Source organism: Eretmochelys imbricata, chromosome 2 (genome assembly GCF_965152235.1).
Source record: "Eretmochelys imbricata isolate rEreImb1 chromosome 2, rEreImb1.hap1, whole genome shotgun sequence".
Classification (NCBI taxonomy): Eukaryota; Metazoa; Chordata; order Testudines; family Cheloniidae; genus Eretmochelys; species Eretmochelys imbricata.
In genome coordinates this window covers 75,467,293-75,488,860 of record NC_135573.1, presented here as the reverse complement: position 1 = coordinate 75,488,860, position 21,568 = coordinate 75,467,293, and the positions used below count along the sequence as shown (strand labels likewise).

The following is a 21,568-nucleotide window of genomic DNA, read 5'->3' as shown; positions in this document are numbered from 1 at the left end:
CCCTCTTAATGTCCATTCTCCTATACACTGCTGCTCCCTTTTCCATTGCTGTATCCTTTCTCACTTGATTTTCCTCCCAGTCAATGCTAGAATCATGCATGGAGATTACATGAGCGTCTCCCAACCATCGCCCTTGAGTTCCTAGTTTAAAGTTCTTTTAATAAGTTGTGCCAACCTCCATCCCAGAAGTCTATTGCCCTCCCTACTCAGGTAGAGTCCATTCCACGAGAACAATCCTCTGTCCATGAATGCTTCCCAGTGGTCTCAAAAGCCCTCCTTATAGCACCACTGCCTGACCAGTGTAGATGGCTCTATGATGGCCTCAGTAACTGGAACCACCACCACCTTACTTGGGCCTGCAGGTTGCAAAACATCCAGAAGACAGTGGTATTTTTGGTCCTGGACCTCCTCCAGCAGTATCTGGAAATCATTGGCAATCCTCTACAGCAGTTCCTAGCACTGCCTATGATCATCTGGTGGAGAGGAAGGAGTGACTGCTTTGTCTGGAAATAAGAATGAGATTCCTGATCTGCTGGTCCAGATCAATGTCCTCTTCCTCATACTCCGACGGATCCAGTGGGAGCCAGGAAGGAGAAATGTGGTAAGATTCCTGGGCGGATTCCAGTTGTCTGCCATAAGGATCCCGTTGGTCACAATAAGGCAAGAAAGAGGGGTCAGCCATTTGAGAGAGACTTCCTGGCATCAGATCCCAGAGGTCCCTGGGGAAATCATATCTAGACGGGTAGCGCTCAGATCTCCTCAACTGCCTGTCAGGGCTTGGCTGTCTCTGAGAAGCTAGAGAAGCAGCTAGAAAGTCTGACTCACCCAAATCTGAAAACTGCTCCCCTTCCAACGGTGGGGCCATCAGTACCGGAGCACTCCTACCTGACAGTTGGAGATGAGATGGTTCTTGAGACACCGAAGTAGTAGTACACACTCTGGTGTAGAAACGTCCCTCAAGAAGGCCAGACCAGAGAGGATGGGAGGCTACAGATAAAGGAGAAAGATATTCTCCAATGTTGTATAGGTGTCTATAAATCCCAGTGTCCGGGGGTTCCAACTGTCAATACCAATGGTTCTGGCATGTTTTGGGAGGTAGTGCAGTCCTTGGATAAGTGAGCCAGTGCTGGCGATGAGTCCAGACCCACACTCCTAGATGGAACCAGCAGATGACAGTTCTTGTGTTTTGGAGCCAGAGTCACCGACGGAACTGATAGATCTTTCTTCTTGCTCAAATCTACCCTTCAGCCTTAGCGTCTTCAGCAGTGCCAGTCCCTTAGGCTTTATACATGAAGGCTCACCTGCTCTCAATGGCTCGGGGAGAGATTGCATTTCTTGTGGACAGTCCTGGATAGGGACCTATCCTTGCAAGCATGAGTGTGCACCTACCAGATGAGGCACCAGCAATGCCGCGAGACTGCTAGTGCGCACACACACACATACCCTGACGAGACACTGCTACCGAAAATCTCCAATCAACGGCACCAGGATGCACCGACACCTGAAGTGGAGCACCCACAGGAACAGCACTCGAAGAAGAATTGCTTGGTGATGTTTTGGGGATCGTCTGCCCTATTGTTTCCAATTTGCACTGATTAAGCATACTCAGTATAGCCACTCTAGTGAGGAGGGAGTCCTCTGGATCGGGGAAAAACAAGTTATACTATCTATACTATAAAACTCTAAATATACTAATATAAAAGCTATGATGTATAAAAACTATTTACAAATCTATTAACAGGCTCTGTCAAGAGAGAAAAAAATGGAAAGATCTGTGAACACAGGGATTCTGACTCAGGCTATGTGGCAGTAAGAAGGAACTGGAGAGACATCTGCTTGCATGGTCTCTTACACCCTCAGTCAGGAGCACAGGAAAATCTACTGAGCATGTGCAGGCCAACGCACCCTTCTTGTTAGAATTTCTGGACACAGAAGCAGTTTGCTTTTCTGACAATTTTCCTGTAGGGCAGAAAGAGAGAAATGTCCCATCTCACTGACATTGCACTTTCCGATATATGGAAAGTAGCCAGACACCACTGAACAGCTGATGAAGGGGAAGCAGGTTGGCTAGTCAATCTCCCCTCCAAGGATGATAAGACGGGAGTGAGATAAAGGGCACCAGATTGGGAATATGAGAAAGACCCTTCCAAAAGACAAATAACTGGCAAGGAAAATAGAGCCCGGAGAAGGGTGACCTATATAAAAAAAAACAGGACAAGTGGGGTTGGGGACCTGGAGTTAAGGTCCTGTAAGAGGTTTACCCCTGGCACAAATCTCCCCCTTTCTCTCCTTCACACCCAAGGTAGATCTCCCTGGAGAGAGGGATTTCTTGTTCAATTGCTCTTTCCATAAGGCTGAAAAGAGGAGAGAATCCAAAGCTAGCAGCAGATGAAAGGCTGGTTGCCTTCTGTCCAGGTCTGGAACTTACAGCTAAGCAGAAACGTACAGGAAACATACTAAGCCGGTGCTATATGTTCTTTGCTTTTGTAATAACTAAAATAGACAACATAAAAGTTGAGAGATGAAGAAGGTTTACCAATTACGGCATGTGAATTGAAAGTTAAGAATTCTTAACTGTTGTATGTTACAGTATATATAGTCACTGAATGAGGTATATGAAATAGTATCCCAAGGCATAATTACAAAACATAAGAATTGAATTTTATCCTTAACTCTGATTTTCCTTGATTTTTTCCAATAATACCAGTAAGTTTATTAGTAAACACACCAAAACTAATCACAAGTGTTTTAAATTGCATTCTAAATTATTGTCTAAAAAGTAAATTAAGAAAAATTACCTCAATATTTTCTTTATGTATATTTTTATATTCAATAAATTGTGCTTCGAGTTCAGCTACTGGTCCCTCAATGTCTGCTATCCTTTTCATAGTTTCTTCTTTTGTCTTGATGCTATCTTTTTTCTTTTGCTCTAGCTCATTATACATTGCTTTAATCCTGGCCTGTTAAAAAGACATAAAACTAATTTTCGCTTATTGAAATCAGAAGCAAAAGAAGAACAATCTATTTTAAAAATTCCAAATTTGAAAGGTCATTCATATCCTTAACGAAATGCTATGAACAGAACCACAAATTAATTATATGTGTATATACAAAATCAGGAGTTAACAAATACAGCTCAGTGATATTAGGAATATCTACAGAATGAGAGCAAGTTAGCCACTGAGCCAGAATATGTCATCAACACTGCATGAAATAAGGAAGGCAGAGTAGCCAGTAGAATTGACAAACACATTGAAGGGACTGAACAGGGAAAAAAATACAAAATGTCAGTATTATATTAAACAGATAAGGCAGGTAATGTAATAACTGTTATTGGACCAACTTTAGTGAGTAGAAGGTACAAGTTTTTGAACTACAAAGATCTCTTCTTCAGGTCTGGAGAAAGAAATCAGTGTCTGAGCTAAATACACATTGAGACAGATTGCTAAGCATAAGTGGCAATGCCTGTTGTAGGAAGCCACCTGAAATGGAGGGGGCAATAAAGGTTAGATTATTCTGAAAAAGGGGATTGAAGTGGGTTAGCATGCAGGTGTGTGTTACAAATTGTTGTAGTGAGGCATGAAACCAGCATCTCTGTTCAGTCACGCTGATTTTTGGTGTCTAGCAGCATTATGAATTTAAGTTCCCAAGCTCGCTTTTTGAAAGTGTTGTGCAGGTTTCCTTTGAGGTTGAGTATTGAAAGATCAGATATGGAATGATCACCTTGTGAAAAGTGTTTGCAAATGGGTGATATGGTGTTTTTGCCTTTCATCATTTTTCCCTGTGTGAGTTCATTCAAACCAGACAATCGCAGTGATTGTCTAGTTTCACCCATGTAGTTGTTATTGGGGCACCTCTATACCTCTCTGGCCACTACTTACGACTCCAAATATGCAAAGCAGCTCTGGAAAAGGACTCCAGAAAAACTGAGGAACCATCTGCACCATATATGCTTCAGAAGAGACCACCTCCAACAAGAAGTCATCACATGTTCCCACACACTGGAAGAAAAAATATCAGGAAGCCTATCTGGAGTTCATGCAGCAAACCCAAAACAACTATCTAAAATACCTGATGCCAACCATCCAACACACACAAAAAGTGAAACCAACTACAGTAACTGCACAACCAACAGAACACCATCTCTTGGAGAAACCAACACACCATGACCCAGCACATGAACACTACGTGATACCCCAAAATCATTAACCTATCAAGACTACTCTTAACCAAAAATGAAGCATCTGTACTCTCCAAGGGACTGAAATTCTGCCCCTCCACAGAACCTGGTAACATACGATCATGTAGAGAACTAGAAGAATTCCTCCATCAATTCCACCTCACAGAAAAGAAAACACCACCCACAACTATCACCTCCCCATGGACAGCCATAAGAAAAAAGTATTATCTGACTGGACATTGTGCAGAGGACGAAACCATAGACTGGATCATTACATTGACTGCTTCAGGCAAAAATCAACTGTAAAATGCTCAATGAACATTATATCCACCACAATCTCTACCACAAAGAGGACGGCAATACGGACCCTGAAATCCAACCACTAGATAGTGATCAAACCAGCAGACAATGTGGGCACTATCGTAGTCTTTAATTGTTATGACTATGTCAACAAAGCCAACAGACCACTCTCTGACACCACCTACTACAAAGAACTAAAAAAACCACCACACACCACAATTCACACAGGAATTTTAAAATACCATCAAATCCTTCCTCAGACAACTAGGAAAAAAAAAACACGCTCTACAAACTCACCCCCAAAACCCCATCCTAGGGACCTTCTACATGCTTCCCAAGACACACAAACAAGGGAACCCAGGCAGATGCAATCTTATTGAAGGAATATCAAGACTCACAGAAACCATGCTCAAACTACTCACCACACAAAGGGCCAGCTTCTTCCAAGACACTACAAACATCTTCCAGAAACTCTGCAACTTTAACAACCTCCCCCATGACACCATCCTTGTCATCATGGTTGTCACCTCCCTATACACCAACATCCTTCACCACGATGGCATCGCTGGCTGCCTCAAATACCTACAAGATAATGTAAAATGCTCAGAAATCCACTCAAAACACAATGCCAGATGCATCCATTTCATCCTCAACCACAACGATTTCACATTTAACAATAAACACTTTGTCCATAGCATGGTAACAGCCATGAGTACTAGGATAGCCAACCTTTTCATGGGCCACCTCAAGGAAAAATTACTGGACAACTGCACCATGAGACCAACATTATACCTGAGATACATCAAGGGTATTTTTATCCTCTGGACAGACAACTTAAACTCCCTCATAGATTTCCTCCACAACTTCAACAACCATCACTCCTCCATCAAACTCTCTCTAGAACACTGCCACACCAATATCAACTTCCTGGACATCACAATTAGCTTCAGCAGTGGAATCCTACAAATTACTGTATGAAAGAAACCCTCAGATGACCACACTTACATCCACAGATCCAGCAACCACCCCAGACACACAAAAAATATGTTAGCACAGAATTTGCACTTAAAAGATAGTCAGGCATAGATTCCTAGACATACTTAAAACAGCTGTCACTATACAAGGACATTCCACCAGACAACTAGATTGCATCATGGAAAGGGTCACCCAAATACCGCAAGAAAAGCTGCTTCAACACAGAAAAAAAAAAATCACTGACAGCACATCTCTAGTTGTCACTTACCACCCCAAACTGGAACCCATATGGGTATCATCAAACATATTTGACATCCTGAAAGAAATTTTTCTCAACCCCCCTCTTCTGGCCTTCAAACAATCCCACAACCTTGCCAAGCTCATCAACAGAAGCTGGTCCAATAATAGATATTACATCATCTTCCTTATCTCTTTCATATCCTGGGGCCAACATGGCTACCACATTGTAAACAAAGTATTACATTAAAGGAGATGAAGAAATTAAAGTATTTAAGCTGTTCCTAGTCCTAGTGAAGACATCTAGAGAATGGGTAATTCAAATATTGGAAATTCATGTCAGGAGTCCAATTCTTTACTGATGGGGAACTTTTATCACTAAAGCCACTGCTCTTTGGTTTAGACAAGCAAGCTAAAAAGGAAGAAAATCATTATTGCAAAGCAAACCAATACCTGTTAGGTTTATGACAAAGATAACCATGCCTTTAAAAAAAAGAGTCAGAAATTCACAGTAGTTTCCAAAATTAGATATCATTATTTTAATTCCAACTGTTTATCCATAATCAGATACTGCCAGTTTTCCAAAGAGCATATGTCAACAGCTAGGGAGAGAACTATTTGTCTGCAATCCAGGTTGGTTAAAAAAGGTGTTTTATTACAGAAAAATTTACAATGTTAAAACAAAAATATATGTAAAAGGAGTTTATACATGAAATAAATATGTAAATGTCTTGTTTACCTGAGTCAGTTGCCATGTTCCTCTTTCCTCTCGAATTAATTTTTTTATGTTCTCTTCCAAATTCTTAAAACAAAAAAATTTAAAAAATTAACAACCACAATATAATGTATAACAAAAGCAAATTAAATAACAATTGCAATGATGATTTAATACTGACATTATTATAAAGACAAACAGCTTTCAAACTGTGTCCTATCTACTGTATAATAAAATGAATAATGAATAAAGAGAAAGGAAATTACTATTTTGGCACTATGACAATATGGATTCAGGCACAGGAAGTAAACGAATGAAGCAGAAAGTACAAGAAAGGCAACAGAATTTTCTAAGGTGTAAGTTCAATTACCTTTTATAAATAGCAATCATTAAATATACTCAATACCTATATGTGTTGGATTAAAGAAGTTCTGTATTAGAATCACAAATGAGTTTGATTCCCCATAGTTTAAATTCCAGGGTATTACTAATTAAGAGGTCTCTTGGTTTTTGGTACTGTTTCTCTCCCTCTATGTGTGAAACTTGCCAGCTGCTAATTGCGTTAGTACATTCTAAGACAGAGTCTGTTCTCAAAGCAATTCACACAGACAGAGACTCAAAGCAATACTCTGTAACAACAGAAACAGCACCCAGAGACTCCCTGCCCTTTTGTTGTGTTAACAATTGTGATTAAAACAGAGAAAGAGGATGTATGTGGATGGATGCTTGGTGTGGATAATAACTGAATGATCAGGGAGGTGACAGCCTAAGAATCCAGTGTCCATCGGCTGAAGAAGGCATCAAGTGGAAATAACCAGAGGACCCCAGGAGGGCAGACTGGAATCCACCCAACAGCCTCAAGAATGGGAGAACCAAAGAACAAGATAACATCTAGCAGCACGGAGCCGTCAGGAATATGCTATCTGCTGAATGATTCAGCAACAGCTTGATGAAGCAATTCCCATAGACTGGCATAGGAAGAAATTCCTATAAAAATGGACTATAGAAAGTGAGAACTTTGGGGTCTGATTCTGCAAACCAACTTCCAGGAGCATCAGATGTGCATCTGACAAAGCCCTGCTCCCTCCTCATGTCCAGGCCACCTGGCCAGTGGCTTGGCATGAGCAACTCTAAGGCTGGTAACTATGGTAACAACCTTGCAGAACCTGTGTGTGTGTGTGTGTGTGTGTGAGAATGAATGCATGAATAAATATGAGATTGAATGGAATGATATAGCTATAACTAACTGCTTACGATGATTCTTTCTGTATTCACAATAGATGTGGTATTTTGCCTTTTCCCGTTTAATAGGATCCTGCTGGTTTTTATTTTATTGGTATAACATATGTTACCTATAGGGATCATGAATGGCAAATGAGTAATTTTATATATCAGTGCCTTCCCTGCATTCCATTGTTTTCCACAGAAGTTACTTTGTTTACAAATCATATGCAAATCTGAACTTTGTTCCAGCACTCTCTCATTTGAGGCTCCTCATCTGCTCTTCCACTACAATAGGGGCCTAATATCCCAAGATTGGGATTTATGCATTGTATATCTTTAGTTTAGGATTTGTAACATAAAGCAGATTAACATAACTTGATATAATTAAAATCTCAGGTAGTTTAACCAGAATATAGGCTTTTGTTTTCTTTCTGTAACTTACACTTTCAAGTTAATTTAGTGCTTGTGAAAAGTGTACTAGAGACTGAAATTCCTTACTTATCAGGTTCTTTACTTGATATTGCTCACACTCTACTTATGGAAGGCACACAACTTCAATCAATCCTGTTCTGGACAATGAAAGTGTAACTCCATCCTTGGGTTGATTCAGCATCTTTGTTAAGATTATCAATTTGTGGCAACCACGATAATAATTTGGTGACACAAACAGTTGGACACCAGGATATGGACTGAGACCGCTAGCATACTTATTATACAGGACACTGAACAAACTGGAATATATAACACTTCACTGGGACAGAAAGAAACTGTTACTTACTGCAACTGTGGTTCTTCAAGATGTGATGCAGACATGTATTCCACTTAGGTGTGTGCACACCCAGAACACTGGAGCCAGAAAATTTTGCCTAGCAGTACCCATAGAGGGATGCTACTCAGGCCTTGTGGCTGTGGCCCCTTCCCTGGCTACATGAGACAGTGCCACCCTGACCCTCCTTCAGTTCCTGCGGACCGAAAGCCGATGAGAGGAGACTCCGATACAGAGGGGAAGGAGGATGTGTCATGGAATATATGTCTGTATCACATCTCAAAGAACCACAGTTACAGTAAGTAACTGTTTCTTCTTCAAGTAGATTCAGATGAGTATTCCACTTAGTGACTCACAAGCAGTATCCCAATGTGGAGGCAGGGCCTGGAGTTTACTGAAATAAGGATCGCAGGACCATCCTTCCGAGGCCTGCATCCACTCTGGATGCACTAATAGCATAGTGGTCTGTAAACATATGTATGGATGACCATGTGGCTGCCCTGCAGATGTCCAGTATGGAAATGTCATCGAGGAATGCTATTTATGTTGCTTGCACTGTCATGAAGAGAGTCCATATGCACTGAGGAGGTGCAGCTGAAGGCACTTCATATGCAGCCTTGACTCAGGATGTTATCCATCTAGAGATGGTCTGTGCAGAGACCGCTTGCCCCTTCATGCAGTCCACATATGACACGAACCGGCAAGGCAAAACACAAGACAGTTTAGTCCTGCCTAGATAAAAAGCTAGACATTGCTTGATATCCACAGTAAGCAGGTGCTGTTCTTCTGGGGAAGAGTAAGCCTTAGGGAAAAACACAGGTAAATACACTGCCTGATTCAGATGAGACGGAGAGAACCCCTGGGATAAAATTTTTTGGTATGGTCGCAGTGTTACCTTATCCTTGGAGAACTGAGCGTAGGGCAGCTCCTCTATGAGGGCCTGCAACTCACATATCGTTCGGGGCCAAAGTAATGGCTATCAGGAACATGATTTTCTGAGAAAGGAGGGGCAGCAGACAGGACACAAGGGGCTTGAATGGAGGGCCTATTAGAGCTGCTTGTGTTTAGGTCTCACAAAAGTTTAGTTCTCGGATTAGAGGATGTAAGTGGACAGTCCCCTTCGGAAATCTTGTCACCATGGCACTGGAAAAAAAACGATTTCCTTTGAACGAGGGGATGGAATGCTGATATCACTGCCAAATGCACTCTCAGCGAACTGAGAGCAAGGCCCAATTTCTGAAGATGTAACAGGTACTCCAAGATGTCCTGGATGGAAGCCACTGTCGGTTGGGTCACATGGGTCAAGGACCAAACTGAGAATCACTTCCACTTCGCTAAGTATGCCATCCTAGTGGAGAACTTCCTACTATTGAGCACTGTCTTGGCCACACTGGAGCAATGAGGATGACCTTGGCTCAATCCACCTTGAGCTTGAAGATGACCTCTGGAATGATCGGAATGGCGGGGGGAACGGCATACAGAGGAGCTGTCTGTCAGCAGCAGTGGAAGACGTCAGGGAGGGAGCCTGGACTGAGGCTCCCTTGAGGGCAGAATAGTTGACATTTCCTGTTTTCCCTCATCACAAACAGGTTGACTGTAGAGATGGCTCACATTGCATAGACGATCCAGAGAAGCTCTTCTTCACGAACCATTCATGGGTCCGAGAGAAAACCCCGCTGAGATGGTCTGCAAGGCAATTTTGCATCCCCAGCAAATAGACTGCTACTAGAGTGATGTCTTCTTCGATGCAAAATTGCCATGGGTTGATTGCCTACAGGCAGAGTAACCTGGAATGTGCCCCTCCTTGCTTGTTCACATAGTACATCACAGTGGTATTGTCAGTGAGTATGTGAACCACTGCGTATCTGATATGGATGCAGTCTGAGAAGGCACAACTTGCATTATGGATGGCCCAAAGTTCCAACACACTGATATGGAGTGAGGCTTCCTGTTTCAACCACAGGCTCTGTACCCTCAACGAATCCAGATGTGCCCTCCAACCCAGAAGGAAAGCGCTGGTAACCACTGACTTGCTCAGAGAAGGCATACATTGCATGGGGATTCCCACCAGTGTAAGAAATGTAGAACTGGTGGAGGGAGGCAAACCAACCTGTCCAGAAAATGCAGGGCAGGATAGTAAATCATCCTAAGCCGCATCTGAAGGTGGTGCAAGATGGTGAACTGGACCACCTATGAGCCCAATTGCTTCCTCTTGTAGGATCTAACCCGCTTTATAGGGTAGTCCATTTGTTTCAGGGGGGAAAAGTTGCATAAAGGAATGCTGCGTGCGCTGCTGTTGCACTCCACACCACGGGCAGCATCAGTCCAGGTGGAAACAGTGGTACTGCAGTGCCTGAATTCACTGACATGAAAGTTGGTAAGAACACTTTCAGAATTGAATGTGGCTGTGCCGACCTGATGGGATGTTCCAATGTGATGGGGTGCAAGAGTAGAATTAGGCCAGATGGGCCCAATCAACTAACTAGGCTGCAAACAGAGGAGCTTTAGGATGGAGGCAGCTAATTGGAGAGAAGCTCACCTGTGAAGGACAGGTGGGGCTTCTACAAAGGACAGGAAACTGGAAGCAGAGGGGGCGGCAGGGAGAAGTCTGCAGGCATTGCCTGGGAGAAGGGAGGAGGGAGAGTGTGTCTGTGGAAGACAAACTGATGTATGTAACTGCTAGAAGGGGCATCAGCCTGACTGAGCCAATCCCCAGAACCCCAGGAGGGGCGCCATCCAGAAGTGAGTAGAGCAAACCCATCACAGCCAAAGAGGACCCTGGTGCCAAAATCCTCCACACCAATTTTGATACCGGCTCCATCTCCACCCCGGAAAGGGGAGCATCTGAATGCAGTGCCAACAGACCCAGCAGTTCAGAGGCTCGCTCCATCACAGGGGTCATATGTGGTGCAGCCCTGGGAAAGTCCTGGACCTACAGTGAGCCTGGGACCAAAAGGCAGAGGAGGCCTGCTGTTGCCTGGTATGCCAACGACACAGACACAGTTGGTACTGGCATCTTCCTTGTCAGTACAGGACACAACAGACATCCAAAGACCAAAACCAGAGTCAGTAGTAAAGGGTTTCTGCCATTCCCACTCAGTACCGGGGAAGGGTCAGAGGTAGCCACACCATTCCACACTTTTCCTAGGGGAGGCAGAGGAGTCACCCGTGACCTGGAGCGGTCCTGACTGGTCTTATCACACCTCTTCCTCAGTACCGATGAAGGAGAATGGCTCCTCCGCCTCTTTGGCAAGACACCTACCCGGGAATGAGAGGCAGCAGTGCCCGAGGGTGATCTTCAGCCTAAGGAGGGCCTCGGGACTGGATCAGGCCATCTGGCCTGTTCAAGCAGGTGCTGTTTGAGGTGAAGGTGCCATGCCACTTGAATCCACTTTTTAAATGACTTACAAATCAAACAGCACTCTTTAAGGTGGGCCTCACTGAGACAAAGCAAGCGCCATGTGTGGGGGATCACTATTGGGGATCGCCCGGTTACACAAAGCACAGTGTTTAAATCCTGGTGGGGGCATCACTGGGGAACACTAACTATCAACTAATACTATCTAACTGCTAACTAACACTATACAATAAACTAGGCTAAGTCAAAATACAAGGTTGTGAGACTACAATCACACAGAGCTCAGACTCCAGGGTGGTCAGAAGGAACTGAGGGGGATCAGGGAGCCACATGGGGCAGAAACTCCCCCACCTCCCAAGGGTAAGAGAGAGAGCCAGACAGGCGTCGCCCAACAGCTCAGTAGACACAGCACATAGCGTCAGTGGCCCATCTCCACTTTTGAGAGAACAGATTTCTCCTACTACCAAGTAACGTAGTTAGTCCTGTAGTTCAAGTGGACAGAGTCTGTGCTATGGCACTGGAGGTTCAGTGTTTAAACTATGCTGAAGATGTATCAAGGGAGAGTTGCTGCAGGTGGACACAACAGAATTTGTTTTCACCATTTTCCTTTTAAATTTTTTTAGAAAATTACATATAAAAATACATTAAAAGAAAGTTCTTTCAGTTGCAAAGATAAGCACTTGAAAATTAGGAAATGCCAGATTTATAATTGCCTATGCAATCTTACTCCTGTTCCCTTATGCACATGTAGTAACATACAGTCTTCAATTGTGTGATTTCATACTCTTTTTTTTCCCCCACACAGGATCCCGCATTATTCAACATGCAGACTGCACACACACAGCAGCAAAAATTAAGATTGCCTGGGTAGCTAAAAAATTGGTATTTCCTAATTTTCAAGGACTTGTCTTTGCAACCTATTTTTGACGTAATTTTTAAAACTTTTTTTTTTAAGTTATTAAGTATAAATAATACATATTTCATCACAACACAAAAACTTAACTCTGCATCATGCATTAGTGTTTTTAATGTATTATTTTTTATGTTAAGATACATTTTTAAAGAGAAAATGCTATTAACTGACATAATTTTTTAGTAAATTACCTGTAATTGCTTTATCTTGACAATAATGTTGTAAATGAAGTTCCAATAGGAAAAGTATATAACAATCATTTCTGGTAAATTTATGGATGTGTGAGAACTTGCATTTGAGGCTGATAAATATGAGTAATAAATGCATACATATCTTGCCCATTTTCTTTTACAAGAGATTAATATGCACATCTTTCCTTATATTTGTTAATAATAATGGCAAAACACAGAACTAAAATATAGTTCTCAACTTTTTTAATAGTGTGTAAATAGACAGACACAGCTACAAAGTCTTAATTCACTGGTAGAGTCTCTTTCACCAAACTATTACTTTTTGAGAGTCAGGGTCCATTACAATCCAATGTAAAAACAAGACCAACAGAGTATGGCTATTAATAATCAGGAATTCAATGGTGCTATGTACTTCAAAGATTATATAATGCAATAACTTTATTTTTTAAAATATGCTAGCCCAACAATCTAATGCATTAAATGTTACTTAAGACACAATAAGCATATGGACAAAGGGATCCAATTCTCTAGCCCATAAAGATGGCTTTATTCTGGTCCCCCAACACAAAACAGACAAACCCAGCAGATCCACCCAATGGAGGATTCCCCTAGCATAATACAAGTGACACTTTGTATACTGTCTTAAGGCAAAAACGTCAATTAGTGGTTGGTCACACTTGTGAAAAAGTGCCACGGTTATGGTTTATTTCAGGGACCTTTCTGTTGAACCTGAAACTTTCTGCTGAGTAAATCTGCTTGTACATTCGCCTCCCCTGCTAGATGTGTGACTACTGGGTGGACGTGATAAGGAATGCACCAGAGCCAGTTTTCTTGCTTCTATTACTAAGATCTGGAAGCGTATTCCACCTTGCTTGTTGATGTAGAACATAGTTGCAGTATTCTCTGTGAGCACCTACCCTATTGCAAAGAAGGTGGAAGGCCTTGAAGGCACACCACACTTACCCTGAACTCCAATATACTGATATGGAGTCTGGTCTATCAGGAGCAAGGCATGTACTCTGACGTCCTGACAGTGTATACACCAGTCCAAATAGAAGGCATTGTGATGCTGGTAACAGTAGGGGAAGGAAGAGCAAATTTTGTCTGTGTTCTCCCTCTGATGGGTTGCTGGGGAGATACAGTTATCTTTCTTTGTAGACAGTCGATGTTAGGTACACCATCAGACACTACCCATTGTTATAAGGGTCTCATTCACAATCAAAGCGAAAGATGTGATAAAGGTCAATATGGACATCAGTTTAAGAAAAACTGCATGGTTTTTACTATTTTTTTTATTGTGGGTTATCAGGAAATCTCACATCTTTTGGAATATCTCCTCTGGGAGAAACACCTTGGCTGGAAAGCAGTTTAGAACTGCTCAGATAAAAGTGATCCTACATAACCATTCGAAGAGAGTAGTTATCAGTGGTTTACAGTTATGCTGGAAGGGCATAATGAGTGTGGTCCCTCAGGGATCAGTTTTGGGTCTGGTTCCATTCAATATCTTCATCAGTGATTTAGATAATAGCATAGAGCGTACACTTATAAAGTTTGCAGACGATACCAAGCTGGGAGGGGTTGCAAGTGCTTTGGAGGAGAGGATTATAATTCAAAATGATCTGGACAAACTGGAGAAATGGTCTGAAGTAAATAGGATACAATGCAATAAGGACAGATGCAAAGTATTCCACTTAGGAAGGAACAATCAGTTGCACACACACAAAATGGGAAATGACTGCCTAGGAAGGAGTACTGTGGAAAGGAATCTGGAGGGTCATAGTGCACCACAAGCTAAATATGAGTCAACAGTGTAACACTGTTGCAAAAAAAGAAAACATCACTCTGGGATGTATTAGCAGGACTGTTGTAAGCAAAACACAAGAAGTAATTCTTCCACGCTACTCCGCACTCATTAGGCCTCAACTGAAGTATTGTGTCCAGTTCTGGGTGCCACATTTCAGGAAAGATGTGCACACATCGGAGAAAATCCAGAGAAGAGCAACAAAAATGATTTAGGGTCTAGAAAACATGACCTATGAGGGAAGATTGAAAAAATTGGGTTTGTTTAGTCTGGAAAAGAGAAGACTGAGAGGGGACATGATAACAGTTTTCAAGTACGTAAAATATTGTTACAGGGAGGAGGAAGAAAATTGTTCTTCTTAACCTCTGAGAATAGGACAAGAAACAATGGTCTTAAATTGCAGCAAGGGAGATTTAGGTTGGACATTAGGAAAAAATTCCTGTCAGGCTGGTTAAGTAGGGGAATAAATTGCCTACGGAAGTTGTGGAATCTCCAGTGATGAGCAGGTTAGACAAACACCTGTCAGGAATGCTCTAGATAATACTTAGTCCTGCCATGAGTGCAGGGGACTGGACTAGATGACCTCTCGAGGTTCCTTCCGTCCTATGATTCTATAATATAGATCTTACAGAAGATTTCTGCCAGTTAATTAGCAGTGCCAGAGACTGTAGGAGGTTGCACATGAAGTGAATCACAGAAAATGGATGATCCAGAGAACTGGCCTGAATTAGGGTGACCATATGTCCCGTTTTGGCCGTGACAGTCCCTTTTTTAAGCCCTGTCCTGACCTTTTCTCCAAAAGTAGGCATTTGTCTCATTTGCTTTTGCTGACTTGATCAGCTGGCAAGAGCAAAACAGGACAAATACCCACTTTTGTCAAAAAAGTGGGATGCGGTGTGTAGCGGGCGAGGAAGATGCCAGCCCCCTGAAGGGGGGAGGCAGGACTGGGGCGGGGGGCAGCATTCCAGCATGTGGGCCCCCGCAGGGGTCAAGCAACTGGCAACAGCGGGGTGCGGGGGAGGCTTGGACAAGTGGCTGCAGGTGTCCCCTTTTCTCTTTGGGAAATATGGTCACCCTAGCCTGAATGAGCCAGTCATCCAGGTACAGGTAAAAGAATATGCCCTGGAGTCTGAGACTTACAGCTATCACCAAGACTGTAAGGTGCTGTGGACAAGCTGAATGGAAGGACTTAAAACTGGTAAAGTTTTGTCTCCACACAGAAACTGAGGTACCTGTCGTGGGCAGTTTTGATTGCCATATGGATGTAGGGAAATGAAATCCTCTAATGTGAGCACCCTGAACTTTAAAGTTTCCATTAATTTGTTGAGGTTTCTGAAGGCCAGGATTGGTCTCAGACTGCCATTCTTCTTGGGCTGGGGTGGGCAAACCGCATCCAGCCCACCAGCTGTTTTAATCCGGCCCTTGAGCTCCCACTGGGGAGAGAGGTGTGGGGCTTGCCCCGCTCCTGCACTCCAGCCGGGGAGCAGGGGTGGGGGCTGCTCCCGGAAACAGCAGCATGTCCCTCCTCTGGCTCCTTCACGTAGGGGCAGCCAGGGGGCTCCACTCCGCATGCTGCCCCAACCCTAAGCACCCCGCGCTAAGGAACTGCAGCCAATGGGAGTGGCAGGGGTGGCATCTGTGGATGGGGCAGCGCGCAGCAAAGCCGCTTGGCCACACCTCCGCATAGCAGCTGGAGGGAGGACATGCTGCTGCTTCTGGGAGTCGCTTGAGGAAAGTGCCGCCCAGAGCCTTCACCACCACCCCTGCCCCAATCCCCTGCCCCGAGACCCATCCCGCCCTTCAAACCCCTCAGTCCCAACCCGGAGCACCCTCTTGCACCCCAAACCCCTCATCCCCAGCCCCACCCCAGAGCCTGCACCCCCAGCCGGAGCCCTCACCCTGCCCCCATGCCCCAATCCCATGCCCCAGCCCTGATGCCCCTCCCACCCTCTGAACCCCTTGGTCCCAGCCCAGAGCACCCTCCTACACCCTAAACCCCTCATCACCAGCCTCACCCCAGAGCCCACACCCCCAGGTGGAGTCCTCACCCCCCTCCTGCACCCCACCCTCCCTACCCCAGCCCAGAGCCATCTCCTGCACACTAAACGCCTCATTTCTGGCCCCACCCAAGAGCTCACACTCCCAGGCAGAGCCCTCACCCCCTCCCGCACCTCAGCCCCAATTTCGTGAGCAATCATGGCCCACCATACAATTTCCATACTCAGATGTGGCCCTTGGGCCAAAAAGTTTGCCCACCCCTCTTCTTGGGGATCAGGAAATAGCTAAAATAGTGTTCTTTCTCCAGTGTTCTTGTGAAACCTCCTTTTTGGCTATCTATTGTAGGAGAGAACTGATTTCCTCAAATAGGACTTTCTAATGAGATTGGTCCCTGAAGAGGCAGGGAGGAGAGGAAGGAAAGTGAGGTGGGCTGGTAAAAAATTGGATGGAATAACTGTCATGGACGGTGTCTAATACCCAACAATCACAGGTAGCTCTGCATCAGGCACTGTAAGAGGAGAGACAAGATCCAAAGGATAGTGTCAATAGTGTGCAGTTCTCAACTGTCCTTTCAAAACTGCTACTTGGAGTGATGCCATATACCAAGCAAACTAATGGTGTGGAATTCTGCTTCTTAATTGAGATCTTTCACCGGAATCTGGCTTAATTAAGGAAGACTCTCTGGCACTGTCTCTCAGGCAGTATCTTTCTTCAGAGAAGCCCTTCTGCCTTTAAGGTAAAATGCTGGACATGACTTTCTCCTTCCTGAAGAGGACATGGACTGAGTGAGCCCTAAGGATTGAGTAATAAACTTAGTGGTTTTAATCTTTTCCAAAGTATCATCAGTCTTGGCAGTAAAAAGCTAACGCCTTTGAAAGGAAGGTCTTTGATGTTATTTTGTGACTCAGGAGTGAGGTCAGAGGACCTTACTCATAAATATCTTCTTAAGGCTATACCATGGCCAAAGTTCAAAGGCTAGCCTCCAAGATATCATATATTGCTCTCAGTGAGCACTTCACTAGTTTTCAACCCTTCATGAACAGCATTTCAGGAAGCTCCTTTTTCCTTCTCTGGTAAGGAGCCTAAAATGGAGTTCATGGCATCCCATAGCATGCAGTTATAATGGTATACAATGGTCTGGTAACTGGAAATATAATTTTACATACATATATATATATATATATATATATATATATATATTATATATAAATATCTACTCTTGATTGTTCCTGCCTGAGAGCTGTCTACATGTTAAATACAGGCCAGGGTATGTACTAACTTAAGGGACCTATCCGCAATACCATTTATATCCTTTTTATATAAAGGGAACCCTGAACACTCTCAATATCATTTTCGTTTCTCGGGGTCCTCATATTCCAAACTACTGACTCTTCTAACTTACTAAGGCACTGACCCTGCAAAAGATTTACACACTTGTTTAACATTATGCACTATGATTTCTCTGAGTTCAACTGACAGTGAACAAAGAAAAGCATATTGATGAGTCTTTGCAGGATAAGTGCTTAAGACTTTTAAACAGAGATAAATTCAAGTTCCAACTCTTTGTCAAGGGCACACCTTCCCTTACTAATTAATGACAACCAATTCACAAGGTTCAAATGACATAATTCAGATTTTGCAAAGATTACATTTAATGTTAAATACAATAAGCAAGTTTTATAGAGCTTTATCAGCTTTCCTAGAAATAGAAGAGTACTGGGGGGAGGGAGAGTGCTATCTGTTATTTTATCGTTTTAAATCAGTTGGGAATAAGAGTATTATTGTATAGTTGAGAATATTTGTGATAATTTTAAATAACTGCACCTTTGTTCTGTATTTACTTGTGGCAATTTAACTATCAGTGTACTTACTTTTTCCTCAGCAGGATATCGTATATGGTTTTAATTTGTTTAAGAATATTGTTAAATTTGGAAGTTTCATTTAATTACACATCTGACAACAGCCAGAATACCAATAATTTATTGGCAGAGGATATCCTAGGAAGTTACATTAAATGCAGAAAAGACTATTTAGTCACAAATTTCTTCAGAACAAAACATTAAGCAAAGTACATCCTCACAACTCAGCGCTTCTGCATTCTTTAATATTCTGTACATGCACTATTAAGGACATTGTAAGAATCTTCTCTCATTTCTTAAGAAAGTGGATATTGTCCTAATTCAGGAAATATAATGATACCTCTGTACATGATAAACTGAAAAAAAAAAGATTAGGCGGGACAAGTACTAATTGCATCTTACACTAGTCACAGGTGAGTAGCTATAATAATACATGAAGAACTTATCCTTAATGGTTACTTCAGTCACTGCAGTTGAGAAAGGACATTATCTGTTTCTGAGCACTGTCTGGCAATACATTTAATATCTAGTATGTACATATAAAAACAACAAAAAGAGCAAGAGTAAAAGTTTTAGCTACGTCATAGAGAAAAGAGAGGATCTTAAAAATATTATGGAAGAAGCAGCAGCAAGATTTGGAACAGTTTGCATATGTATGGCAAGAGTGATGAGTCAAAATGAAACCTAGTTGTGTGCCTGTGTGACAAGGATAGTAATGTCAATATTGACAGAAAAAGGGGGGGGGGTTAGAAATAGATGAGATGAAAACTGAGGAATTCAGCTGTAACTATGTTAAATTTTAATGAACGGTAAAATATCCAGGAGAAGATGGTTACACAGTCACACTGAAATACAGGGTTGAATAGAGGGAGGACAATTCAGAAGTGGAGACATAGATTTGGGAGTCACTGGCAGAAAGATAGTACTTGAAACCCTGTTTGTGAAGATCACCTTGAGGAAGGGTGTAGACATAGGTATGGACCTATGGTACCCTCTCTGTGGACCAATCACTAAAAGGGGGATGAGAGACAACCTTTCCAGCATGTTTCAATAATATATGCTGGCAACATAACTGTTGAAACTCAGGAATCCTGAATTCTGCTCTGAGTTCTGGACAGAAGTGTGTTCTAGTAGTTAGACCCTTCTGCTCCTGTCCCCTCCAGCCTGACGTTTTCTGCCCTTGTAGCCATCTGTCTCTGTCCACCATGTTCTTTCCCTGTTACACCTTTCCCCCTTCTGTTTCTGTCCTTTCCCCACCCAGCATCCTGTCTTGTTCCCCTTCTGTTCCTATCCCCACACCTAGCTTTGTAATCTTGTGACAGTCTGTATTGTCTCTCCTTCCCATTTTGCTACTCATCTGTCTGCATTCCAGTCAGGCTACATCAATGTCCTTTATGTTGCCTAGGTGCCAGCAGAGCACTGAAAACATAAGAGTTTCACTGCTCTCAGTTCTGTGCCTGGTGCCACAGCAGCCTCCACTCTGCCCCACATAGGCACCGACTTCCCCTCTACCCGAGGGGGTGCTCCACCCCCCCCCCGACCTCTTCCCGCCCCCTCTCCCGAGCACACCTCGTTCCGCTCTTCCCCCTCCCTCCCAGAGCCAACCTGCACACTGCGAAATGGCTGTGAGTGGTGGGTGGGACTCGGAAGGCACTGGGAGAGGGGGAGGAGTGATCAGTGGGCCGCCAGTGGAGGAGAGGAGTTGCGGGGGGAGCTTGGTTGCTGGTGGGTGCTGAGCACATGATAATTTTTCTCCATGGGTGCTCCAGCTCTGAAGCACCCTATACTGCCCCATGCTAGAGTGCAGAGTGAGTTCTGCAGGAGTGGAACATGCCCCTTGTTATTCGCACTGAGCTCTGCGGGGGTCTGCTTTTACTGTCAGCCTCCAAAAAATGTGCAAATGGCCATTTTCAGTGGCTTGTAATTCAGCCAAATGTGGGTGGATTTTCACAGGAACAGCAAAAGGCCAGAGAAACCTCCTTATAAATGTCAAATCTCTATTCCAAAGGATGGAGGTTCTAGAATTTCTCAATGAAATTGCTGTATTATTTTAACATTGGCAAAACAATGGAATTTTTCCCTAACCTCATTCCTGGTAAGAGATGTACCACCCTTGCTGAAACGTTGCAAAAACTCCAGACTCAGGCAGCCGCCTGGCATGGAACATTGGAGCCCATAAAGTTAAAGTCTGAAAAGTTATAAGCAACTGAAAAAATGGTCTTGAATGAAAAGTGTTAGTCAAACTTTACTATAGGAATTGCTGCCAACTCTGCCTATAACATGGCCACATCTGAAGAAATTAATTAAATCAGGAATCTGTTACAAATAGCATTCTCTTCTATCCAATTTTTCCACATTTAAAAAAATGCATTTAAATAAAATAATGTCATATACAACCTTGTACCGGATTTTTTCTCGAATGATTTTTTCTTCTAATTCCTCCAGTTTTATTTTTCCTTCACCATAAGCAATTTCAATATTATATAGCTCTTTATTCACTTTTCTTATTTGCTCTTCAATCTTACGGGTGTTTTTGCATATAATCTGCAGTTCTGACTGATATGCTATTTTTTTTCTTGAACTGTTAAAATAAAACAAAACCTTGAAATTATCTTAAAAGAGATGCGTGCTTGCAAAACTAGAAAATTAAAAGAAAAAAATCACTGTTGAATAAGTAAAACATTTAAAATCTTACTTACAAACTAAAGTCAGTATTTTATTAACCACTTAGTTGATGCTGAATATACCAGGTACATCTTTCAAATGCATACTTCCATTTTGCTGCAAAATATGCCCTGATAGTCTATTGATTTCAGGAAGTCATATATTTATACAACAGATATCCAGAAAGCAATACAATCTACCCCTATAATATAGATAAGCAAAAAACTGCATTAAAAGAAAGTTGCATAATAAAGTACTCAAGTCAGCAAATGCCAAAGTTAAGACTGCCCACACAATCTTAATTCAGCTTCCTCATGATAATGGACCAGATCTTGGGCCGCACACAGGCTACTTAGCACCAATGCATTGATGCAAAGCAGTCATACA

The 21,568-nt window shown here is 42.8% G+C and overlaps 1 protein-coding gene across 1 annotated transcript in view; it reads right to left on the bottom strand.

Moving 5' to 3' along the window:
* Positions 1-21,568, bottom strand: part of CCDC178 (coiled-coil domain containing 178) — a 368,653-nt gene that overhangs the window by 245,554 nt on the left and 101,531 nt on the right. The window contains 3 exon segments of the mRNA XM_077809023.1: positions 2,799-2,960; positions 6,432-6,494; positions 20,915-21,098. Of these exon segments, the coding sequence (XP_077665149.1) occupies positions 2,799-2,960; positions 6,432-6,494; positions 20,915-21,098 (409 nt within the window).